The following is an 11341-nucleotide window of genomic DNA, read 5'->3' as shown; positions in this document are numbered from 1 at the left end:
GTGGGCATTTTGTCTTCATCTGAGTTGATAGTTTGGTTTTCCCTGTCATCATAGTTCTATAGTTAAGGTTCTTTTCTGTTTCTTGCTCATTTTCTTCCTCCCTCCCTCCCTCCCTCCCTTCCTTCCTTCCTTCCTTCCTTCCTTCCTTCCTTCCTTCCTTCCTTCCTTCCTTCCTTCCCCCCTCTCTTTCTTTCTTTCATTTCTATTTTGTGACTTTTAAGATCAAACTCTGCTACTGGGGTGCAGGGGTACTGTCCCACACTTTTTGTGCAGCTCTGAGTCTTGCCTTTGAGCACAAGGTCCCTTGTGTTTGGTGTTTTTCTCACAGTAGAGGGAAGTACTACCTGGTCGGTAAGTCTGTCTGTCTGTCTGTGTGTGTCTCTCTCTCTCTCTTTCTCTCTCTCTCCAGGTAAAAGCCTGATTTCCCACACTGGCAATTTGCCTTCTATGTTAGGATTGGAGGTTGCCCCTGCCCCATAGACCCCAGTGTGCTCTGTTATTGAGCCAGGATGGTCTTAGTTGCTAGTTTGCTGTGATTAAGACCCTCTCAGTGGTTTTGCTGGATACCGTCTGAATTGGGGTGAAACACCCCTTTCACCCAGTGAGACTGCCCTTTCTTGAAGTCCTTCTATCTATCTTTAGCTGGAGAGAGGTTTCATTCTGTTAGACTCTGTTCATAGACTTGGTTTCATGTGGTTTTAGAGGGAAACTAGAAAAGCTCGAGCAGCTTCTTGGCTTTACTCTGCCATCTTGGCTCTGCCCTTGGAACCTTTTTCAGCCTATTTCTGGACTTTGAACTTTATATTAAAATTGGGCTCTGCCCACTTGGAGGTGTGGAGGCAAAAAATTTCAGGATTTGTTGTGCTGCTCTTTTGAGAACTAATTCTGGGGGTCTGCAAGTTTTTGGTGTTTCCAAGGTGGTATGAAGCTGGGACAGATGCAATCATTGCACTCTTAGTCTGTGAATGGGCCTGTTGAGGCTCCCCCAAATCTCAGTGTGTAAAGGCCCCCACAAACCATACAGGCAGGTCATGAGTGGGCCATGCCCTGGATCTTCCTGTTTCCATGCAGCAGAAGCCAGACTGTGGCCCAGGGACTCCCCAGTCATAGGATGCTATTTTCCTTTCTGTCCCAGGGAGGTGATACGAACAGTCGTGAATTCCGTGGATTTGGGGAATTTGAATTCCTCGACTACTGGGATCAAGGCAGATGTAAGGCCTCATTCTTCACCCCTTGGAATCACTACCCCTAACACTGGCAGAAATCTTGTCAAGTCATCTTCATGTAAGTACCCAGGGCTGTTAGAAAAGCAGGGTCAGTGAGGTTTGGGTTTCACATCGGTCACTTGCTTGCTTGGTGTTCCTGGAAAGTCATGTTCCCTTTGGGACTTGGTTTCCTCATCTGGAAAATGGCACATTTGGGGAGACTTTTGTTGGAGGTGTCTTCCATGCTGACGTTCTGGGATTCCAGTCTTTGTACAGAATAGAACACATAGAGTCATGGTGGTATTGCTTTCATCGATGCCAGGAGGGGAAATTCCTTGTTCTCTCCTGTCCTCATTTTAGGTGACTGAATCTAACTGAATGTTTTTCCTCTCTGAGACCATCAGCAGTATTTTCTGGGACAACTTTTCCCTCTATGTGTCATGCTGGTCTACAATGAGGGAGGAGAAGGAGGAGGAGGAAAAGGAGGTGAAAGAGGAGCAGAAGTGTCCTTAGATCAATACATGGTTTTCCGCTGAAAAGAGGGAGACCAGAACTAACGTGATTAATGGATGCTGGCAGATTCACCCAGTGCCTGATGCCCAACTAGCCTCCTTTTCTACTTTCTTCTCAACTACCAGAGACTTTGCTTTGTCTCCCTCCCAAGAAGTGCTAGCAGGCTAATTGGATTTTTTTCTTTTACAAAGTATGTCCTGGTACCTTTTTAAAAAATGGTTTAACTTTCAAAGAAAGATAAATTAATTGATGGTGGCTTCAGGCCGGTCCCCCTAGAGGTTGAAACAGGGCCAAATCATTCAAAAGCAATTTTCAGCTTTTGGGAACTTGGGGAAAGAAAAAAGATTGGAGGCCTGGGAACGAAATTTTTCCAATCCCTCAATGCAAGGCTTCTGGTGACCTCCCCTTCCTTCCTGGCTGAGAATCTTTCTCTCCCCCTCCCACTCCCAGACTCCTCCCTGATGGTCCCAGGCCGGAGGGGACACGAAGGTTCATGTGTTACTCACCTGCGTGGCGGGACCGGATGACACTAAGATGCGACACTCCTGAGATGAACCATTTGTCCCCAGTTTACAAATGAGTCTCCACTGTCACCACACCCTCCTGTGATTTTAAGCTAACGGTAGCTCAGTTAGTTTCCATGCTCCTGGCACCAGCCAACATCGCCTGGATGGGGGCCAGCTTGCCAACATCTCTATTCTAATATGGCGCCCGGCCCCGGCCCATGGCCCAGGATGGGAGCAGAAGGCTTGGTCCTGGGCCCATTGAGCCGAGACACCTCTTCTCCCGTAGGTTCACATGTATGTAGGCACCTGTTTCAATCTTAAATGGGAAAGGGGAACATGCAAGTTAAATACAATATAGAATAAAACTGATGTACACAATATATAGGAAAATGTACAATGTACAGTAATACATATATAGGCAACAGTACCATACAAACAAAATATCATATTATCGTATAAAAAATTACATAAAATATAACATATACAACATACACGCATAATGCACAATAAACATTTCATTATGTACATACACGTCGTTGTACATGTGTCTATGCAATAATAAATTCATATTATGTGACAGCACATCTTAGACGACAATATTTACAGGACACAATGTGTATATATGTGTAATAATACACATTATTATATGCATAACGGCCCATATGTACAACATGCAACAATGTGAAATACACTCTGTACAACAATATTCACAATACATGGGACCACATTACCACCATCATCCTCATTGAAGAGGTTGTTTAGCGGTCCTGTGGCTGGGGCCTGAAGTAAGCTTTGAGTTCCAGCCTCTCCTAACCCCAGACTTGCCCCCTTTCCTTCATCCACATGCGCCCAAGAGAGCTGGGTCCCGCGGGTGCACCTAAGGACGTCCCCGGGGAGCTGCTACAGAAAGCACCAGCTCAGTATCACGATGACTGGTCTTGTTGGCTGGGACTTGTAACCTCCCACTGGGGTGCTCCAGGGAGGATGTTCTGGGCAGGGACCTCATCAGCCCCCTCTCCACAGATGCTCCTGTCAGGTGCTCCAGCCCAAGCCTCTCCCCTACCTCTGCTCCTCCTCGGGCTGTCTGGAACCACCTCTGACACTCTCCTCAGCTTCCCTGATGGCTGGGGGTACCTCCAAGGCCCTGCTCCCACTCTTAACCTTCCGCTCCCCTCTGACCCCCCAGCGTCCCTCCAGCGAGTCCTTGTCTCCGCTCCATGCCTGGGACCTCTCTGGCCCATCCTCATCATCCTTTCCCTGGACTGGGGCAGTGGCCCTCTGACTGGTCTCCCCCCACCATCCCCTCCCTGCTCCAGGACTCCTGCTGCTCGGATGTTAGGGGATGCTCCCAAAGCGCAGGCCCAGGTCACCCTCCTGCTCAGGCCACTTGCCTGGTCCCCATCGCTCCAGGATCAAAAACCAAGTTCCGCATTTGGCCCTGACAGCCTCCCGGCCTGGCCAACCACAGCTCGGTGAGCCTGGTCCTTTAGCTGCCTCCCTGCTTCTCTGAGCATCCCTGCTTCCTTTGAGCCTCTGCTGGGTCTCCAGGCCTCCCTCCCGGGCTCGAGCCTCCAGGCTTCCCTCCCAGGCTCGAGCCTCCAGGCCTCCCTTCCAGGCTTGAGCCTCTTCACATAGCCTCTGCTTCCCTGGTTCTTGACTCACTGTCTCCTCCATCAGAATGGATCCCATTGCTTCTGCATCATTTGTAGCCTAGCCCCTCCTAAATGCTGCTCTGGGGTTGGAGGCCGGAGTGAAGGCCGGCTTTCCTGGCACAGAGAACATGGAACATGATGGGCCTGCGAGGGGGGCTCCTGGACCACGAAGCTCGGTTCTGAGGCAACTACTGACATTCTAATGACACAGCTAGCTACAGGCAGTGTGCCTTCCTCTGCTTATCTCACTGGATCCTCCCAACAGCAGGTGCTCTTATTACACCCATCTTGCAGAGGAGGAAACTGAGGCTGGGGGAGGTTTGTGTCTTGCCCAGGGTCATCAGACAGCCGGGAGATGGGGAAGCTCAGAGATAGCTCAGCTTGGCCCACCCGTGGCTGAAGCAGGGATCTCCTACCCAGAAGGTCCCCTGGAGACACCCCCCCTTTGGGGCATCTCCTAGAGCAGCCCCATTCCACGTGTAACAGCTGCAGTCATTAGGACATTTTCCTGCCCGCTGGCCCAAGTCTGGTGCCCATTTCTGATCGTGCCCTTTGGCCAGGAGCAGTGTCGCAGGAAGGCCCAGATGGCCGAGGGGGAGGAGGGCTCTGGTGAGCCTGGCAGCTCCCCAGAGGGGGCCAGAGTCAGGGGGAGGCCATGCTCATGCTCACCTGCCCCCCCCCCTCGCACCTGCAGCTTCTCCATGGACACCGGTAGCTGATTGTTCTGGGGGCCCTGCCAGGGGCACTTAGCCTTGAGAGCAGACACTGGAATGGCCCAGGGATGGCCAGGCTTTGGGAAGCCTCTCCAAGCAGCCCTGGCCGTAGCAGGCCCAGGAGTTGGGGAGGAGAAGGCCATGGGGGTGTCTGCCTCTTTTCTTCCCTCCCCTGGCAAAGAGGACCAAAGAAAGCTATGGGATGATCAAATAAACCCAAAGTGGGCTCTCTTAGCAGGGACCTGCAGGGTTCTCTGCCCCAACCAGGCTGGATTTAGTGACCCGACTTTGGGGCAGGGCAGGGGCGGGTCCAGAGAGGGCATCCAGGCCTGGGAGGACCCTAGTGTCCCTGATGGACTGAGGAGTCTGAAGCTCCACACCAGGAGGAGCTTTCTTGCAGAGCCAGCGTCCAGCAGGGGACGGGCTGTGTCTGCAGGGAATGACCTCCCTTCCCCGAAGGCCTTTGCTGGGGGCCACCAAGTCACTTGGTATGGATGACTGAAGCCAGACAAGACAGCACCCAGCTCCCTTCCACTTCTGAGACTGGGGGAATGAGGACAGGTCAACTTTATGGAGCACCGGGAGGCTTGCCGAGTTCTCCCTCCTTCCAATGCAGTGAGGGGTGGGGTTTGGGGGTATGGTTGTTATTATCCCCATTTTATGGAAAAAGGACCAAGGCTTCCAGAGAGGGGGAACTGACTTGCCATCTAAAAAAGGCAGGAGGATTCCTTGAACCCAGGTCTTCCGACTGCCAGGGAGGAGACTGCACCCCCTCGAGAGGGATCCGTTCAGTCTCTTGTGTGGCCGTGTCTGAATCCATCTAAGGTCCCGGGTGGCATCGCGTCTGTACCCAGAGGGGTTCAGTGACTCGGGAAGTAGGGGTGAGGCGAGGGGCCCAAATAATCCCACCATCCTTCTCTCCCTTGCCCTCCCATGTGTGTTCTAGGGGAGACGGAGCTTTCCTAAAAACCCATTTTATGTCTGCCCAGAGCTTAATAAGTGATGGACAGAGCTAATAAATAAACTGTAATCACAAAACCATTTACAGCCTTGTGTGTAAAAGCCGAAGATTTACCAGCCCACAAACATTCTTTCCCCGCCTTCTCTTTCTCCCTGGTAGGTAATAAAATAAATGAAATTCCATGGTAAAAGAAAATTAAGTCATTTGTTACTAATTTGTGCCATCGGTGGGTACGAGCCGTATTTACCCGAATAATGTCCCGGTGCATTTAAATCTCACGCTCCCCTCTTTCCCAGGTGAAACCTGAAATGGAACGTGTGCACGTGCCCACAGACATGTAACCTGTGTGGCCGGAGGGGTCCCAGATTCATCCCCGGCCGGCTCTTCCGAGCCGACTTGCTGTGGCTGGTCCCCGGCCAGGGAGACCTTAGCTGGCACCAGGTGCCATGTTGGAGGAGGGACTGTGGCAAAGGGAGGACGGGGACAGGGACTGCCCTGTGGTAGCCTGGGGGAGACCAGGGCAGGTCACGTGGGGGAGGGACCAGCTTTTCTGGGCGGCTTCAAGGCTGGACTAGGCAAGAGGGTGACAATGATAGGAAACGATCTGCAGAACCAGGGACTAGAGCGAATCACAGCCAATCACCAGCCATCCGAGCTTTCCCCAGTGTCCCGGCATGCACACAGGAGTTGCCCAATAAATGTCTGTTTGTTGTTTGACTGTGTATGTAGCTGTTGTTTCCCCTAGTAGAATGTAAGTTTCTTGAGCGTGGGAGTGTATCTCCGGCCCCTAGCATCGTTCCGTGCACACAGTAGGCACTCACTAAGTGCTTGTGGGCTGGTTGGTCGCAGGGCAGCCAGCAGAGGCTGGCAGGTGCCATGTTGGGAGACGTTCCGTCAGGAGCCAGACAGGAGGGGGGAGCAGATGGAACCCCAGTTTCACTCAGGGAGGTCACTGACTTTAATGAGCCCGAGTTCTGGATGAGCCTGTTGAGCTGTGGGGACCTCGGTCTCCTCCTCCGTGCCCTGGAAGTGGGCAGGGGGGCACTAGCAGGGCCTCAGGGACTCCCGCTCAGAATCCTAGAACCGTTATGGCCGAGCCTTTTCACTCCCCACGTGGGAGGGGTGACCTCCCCCTCTTAGCCCTTCATTGCTCCATGATCTCCCGCCAAGGAGAGTGGGCCCAGAAGGGGAACTCTGGAGAATGGGTGGAGAGGATTCTGAGGAGAGAAGATAGCCAAGTAAATGTCGGCAGCATCCTTGTGTTTTCTGGGACTCCGAGGAACCCCCAAGTCGTTTCTGGTTGTGCAGATTTCCCTTTCTCCAAAGCAGATGGACACCTTGGGTTTTGTGCCTGGTGGTCCCCAGGGGACTTGCCCAAAGACCAGCTGCTACGGTCCTCGGCCCCCCCGCTCCCCAGCACTGTCTGGGGCCTTGACCGTGACCCACGGCACCTCCATTGCTGGGACTCGGCCGCTACAGAGAGGCGCTGGGGAAGCTGAGCCGGCCGGTCCGCTCTGAGCGCGTCTCAGTTTTCTGTCGTAAATACGTTTATTAAGCGGCTGCTTCTGTTTTCCAGCTATAAGTGTTGTGAATCCTGTCTTGTCCTTTGCTGATCTCGACCGAATCTTCTTTCAAAAAATTCTCAAAAAAGAAGATGAACTGAAGAAGGCGTTCAGCATCATTGATTCTGAGCAAACTCTGAGGGTGACCAAGAGTCAGCTGAGAAGGATAATCGAAGTTTACCTTCTGCCTCTCACTAGAAAGCAGTTTAATGAAGTGTTATCGCAGGTAAGGATGGGGAGGTGGGGGCCACCCCCTGCTAGGGTCCTAGCCCCCCTTTTCCTTCTTGTCCTGTGCATGCTACGTGGTCTTTCAGAGTGTTGTCAGGGAAATGAGGGAGCAAGGGACCGGGATTGGTAGGGAGCTCCACATAGGGCTTTCATTGCCTCACCTGTAAGATTAAAGGGTTGGCCCAAGCTCCACCCGGCCCTGGCATCCTCTGTTCTAGGCTCCCTCCCATTCCTGACATCCCCTGTTCTAAGCTCCCTCCCATTCCTGACACCCCCTGTTCTAAGCTCCCTCCCAGCTCTGACATCCCCTGTTCTAAGCTCCCTCCCAGCCCTGCCATCCCCTGTTCTAAGCTCCCTCCCAGGTCTAACATTCCCCATTCTAAGCTCCCTCACAGCCTTGCCATCCCCTGTTCTAAGCTCCCTCCCGGCCCTGACATCCCCTGTTCTAAGGCCCCTCCCAACCTTGACCTTTCCTGTTCCAAGGTTCCCCTCCCTCAGACGTTCTCTGTTCTATAGGTTTTCCATTGCTTTAATATCTCGCTCCCCTTTGAGCTCTGACTTCCTGTGAGGAAGCTCTGGGAAGAAGCCCGCTGTCATGTCACACAACAGCTTCCATAGCGGTGCCTTTGTGGAAACTGCCCTCACAGCCCTTACGCTCTAGTCAAATATACAGAAAATACATCTGGGTGATACAGTGAGAGCGAGGGACAGCCGGGAGGCCCAGGGAGGGGGCACTGGCTCTGGGAGAGGAATCCCCCAGTTCAGATCCGGCCTCGGACACCTCTCAGCACCGTGACCCTGAAAGAGCCCCTGGCCGACTTTTGCCTCCGTTTTCTCACATGTATAACAAGTTGGAGAAGCAAATGGCCGATTACTCCTGTAGCTGCCAAGAAAACCCAAAGGGCAAAACCCCAAAGGGATCACAGAGGGTAGGATGTCACTGAGCAAGCGGTGGCAACAATGTACACTGGGTGGTTAGTTTGGTCTGAAAACACACACACACATGTGCACACTGTACACACATGTACACAACATACACAACACACAAAAAGCATGCAAATGCACACATAACACACACACACACACACACACACACACACACACACACACACACAGACTCCCGTGGTTGTAGAAGATACCGTAGCCGGTGTGTTAGCTGGACTTTGGACCCTGGGATTCTGGATTCTCCTGAGGCTGTTCCACTTCTCTGAGACTTCCCTGGTGCCTCTGATGCGATCTTGCTCCACCTCCACTTGACCAGCAATCTGCCTACATCCTCTTGGACAGGGGGTTACCTAGCTGCTGTGTGCACTCTCTGGGGATGGGGAGCTCATTACTTTCTGCCTGAGACACCCACTTCTCTTTCAGAGACAACTCTCAGTGAGAGGAAGTTTTTCCTGATCCAAAGTCTCTGTGGGTGTCTCTGTCCTTCCTCCTCCTTCTCTCCTGGGTCACCAGAACCAGACTAATCTCTGGGTGTTTTAGTCCTCCCTGGGGCTCCTCATCTTCTGACTGGGGAGCCCCGTCTGCTCCAGATGCTCTCCTTCCCTTCCCCCCATTTCTGGCTCCCCAGCCACCCAGCTGTCCCCTCTGAGCAGTCTATCACGGTCTGCAGAGGTTGTTTGGAAAGCCGGGCCCGCTGCCCATAGAAGCAGCCCCCCTCAGCCAGGCTCTCACGCAGGGGACAGACCCTGCCGGCAGGATTCGGCGGCCACTCTTGAATGGCTGAGTCACTTGCTATGAAAACAAACATGCAAGGACGAATTTCTGGCAGGCTTCATTTCCACTCTTGACCCAGGGCCTTGACGTTTCCTGTCCTGATTTCCCCAGCTTTTCCTGAGCTCCTTCCACCCTCACAGCTCCTGTCTCTGAAAGCCCCCCCACCCCATCATCTCAAAAAAGGAGCCGATTCCCCAGGGACACTGCAGGACCTCCTCTGGCACTGGCGGTCTGTCCGCTGGTGCTGAGTTAGACCCCTCCCACTCTAGTAACTGCTCATCATTTCAGTCCCTTCTAGCCGGGGCCTGCTGGGGAGTGAGGCAGCTCCCTGAGCATTTGGGCCCCTTCTCCAGGCCTTCCCAGGTCCATTGTGTACATCCTCTCACCTGGAGGAGGAGGGTCCAGTGGTTTCCTTCTCTGGAATAACTGCCCTTTTCCCTACTTTAAATAAAGGAAGTTGCTGCCACAGAGTGACCTGTTGAGGGTTTGCCAGTTTCCCAGTGGGACTGGGCTAGTGGAGGGCCCCTATCCTTCCCCCCATAGCCAAAGCAAGTCCTGGGAAGGCCCCTGTGGAGCTCAGGGCTGTCTGTGAGAGGATTGGCCCAAGGCTACAAATTCTGGGTCTCCTGTGGGACCTGTTCAGCCGGGGAGACGGGCTTTGTCATTCTCTCGCCCATCGTAGTCGTCCACAAGCCTGACGGCCACAGGCGATGAGCAGAGATGGCACATATTCTGGCTTATTGTCTAGAGTCCAAGGGGCTACTGAATCTGGAGGGAAGCAGCAATATCTAGAAGGAATGGCTGAAAGAACTGGGACTATTTAGGACAGAGAAGAGAAGACTAGGGGGCTTCAACATCTGAAGGACTATCATCTTGAAAATGGATTAGATGGGATCTGTCAGGAACTCTGGAGCATTGGGTGGAAGGCAGAGAATGAAGGCAATGCCCAACAATGTGAAGTTGGGGGAAGATTGTGGGCTGGCTAGGATAGGGGACTCTTAGGGCAGGACCCCAGTGGTCCCTGAGGGGAATGGAGTAGTAGGGATTCATGTTTCTGATATCTCCTTTCTGTCCCTGCTGACTCCTTGTTTTAATTCTGCTCCTTAACTTGCTTTGTTATTACTTAACTTCCCTCCATTCATAGATCCCTCCCATGTTTTCTTCCCATATCCTTTGTTTTCCCCTGTCCCTTATTTCTTTATAGATTTTAGAGGGTGCTGTACCCTTTGTGATATATATATATATATATATATATATATATATATATATATATATATGTAGGTTTTCAGAACCATGAATCCTCCACCTCCCTTTAATGCTTTTGTGTCTGTTCTTCTTCTGCACTTCATTTGTATAAATCATTCTTTTGAACTATCCAATTGCTGATATTAGTCTTAAACATATGATATACATTTCCATGTAAAAACCCACAAATAAGTTATCCATGTTACGTTCCTTGAAATTAATCTTGGATATTGGTTCTTATATGTTAAATTTCTATTGAATTTGGGTTTGGTTGAAAGAAAATCCTGAAAATCTGCAAGCTTGTTGAATGTCCTTTTTTTCATTCAATATTACAGATAGTTTTGCAGGATATGATATTTTTCATCATGAACCTAGTTCTTTTGATTGCCAGCATATATGATTCTAGGACCTGTGGTCTTTTATTGTAGCTGCTGCTAAGTCCTGTGCAATTCTAATTGTAGGTTCAGTGTATTGGAGTTATTTTTTCCTTGTTTCTCACAGAATTTTCTCTTTGAAATGGGCTTTTTGAAATTTAGCAATAATATTCCTATATGTTTTCCACAGAGGATCTCTTTGAGGTGGTGTTTGGTGGATTTTTTTCTATTTCTACTTTCCCCTCGTGTTCTATTACTCCAGAACAATTTTCTTGAATTATTTCTTGCATTATTATGTCAAGGTTCTTTTTTTTTGGTCACAGCTTTTAAGTAGTTTAACTGCTCTTATTTATATTTTCTTTTCTTGATCTGTTCTCCAAATCTGTTGTTTTTCTTATAAGATGTTTCACATTCTGTTCTATCTTTTCATTCTTTGTATTCTGTTTTGTTATTTCTTGGTCTCTTATAGCTTCACTAGCTTTCCCTTGCCAAATTCTAATTATCAAAGAGTTATTTTAGTCTTTAACACTCTTTTCTAGTTGGATAACTTTTTTCCCATAGTCTTTTTGTTTTTCTTGGATGGTTTTTATTTATTTATTTTAGTTTTTCTTCAATATCTCTCATTTGATTTTAAAATACTTTTTAAAGCTCTTCTATGAATTC

The 11341-nt window shown here is 50.5% G+C and overlaps 1 protein-coding gene across 1 annotated transcript in view; it reads left to right on the top strand.

Moving 5' to 3' along the window:
- Positions 1-1031: 1031 nt before the first annotated feature.
- The window catches only part of EFCAB6 (EF-hand calcium binding domain 6), a 165367-nt gene continuing 155057 nt past the window's right edge, over positions 1032-11341 (top strand). The window contains exons 1-2 of the mRNA XM_031938646.1: positions 1032-1284; positions 7127-7338. Of these exons, the coding sequence (XP_031794506.1) occupies positions 1032-1284; positions 7127-7338 (465 nt within the window). The remainder of the gene's footprint in view (positions 1285-7126; positions 7339-11341) is intronic.

Source organism: Sarcophilus harrisii, chromosome 5 (genome assembly GCF_902635505.1).
Source record: "Sarcophilus harrisii chromosome 5, mSarHar1.11, whole genome shotgun sequence".
NCBI lineage: Eukaryota > Metazoa > Chordata > Mammalia > Dasyuromorphia > Dasyuridae > Sarcophilus > Sarcophilus harrisii.
The sequence above is the reverse complement of the archived record's forward strand: the minus strand, read 5'-3'. Positions and strand labels throughout refer to the sequence as shown.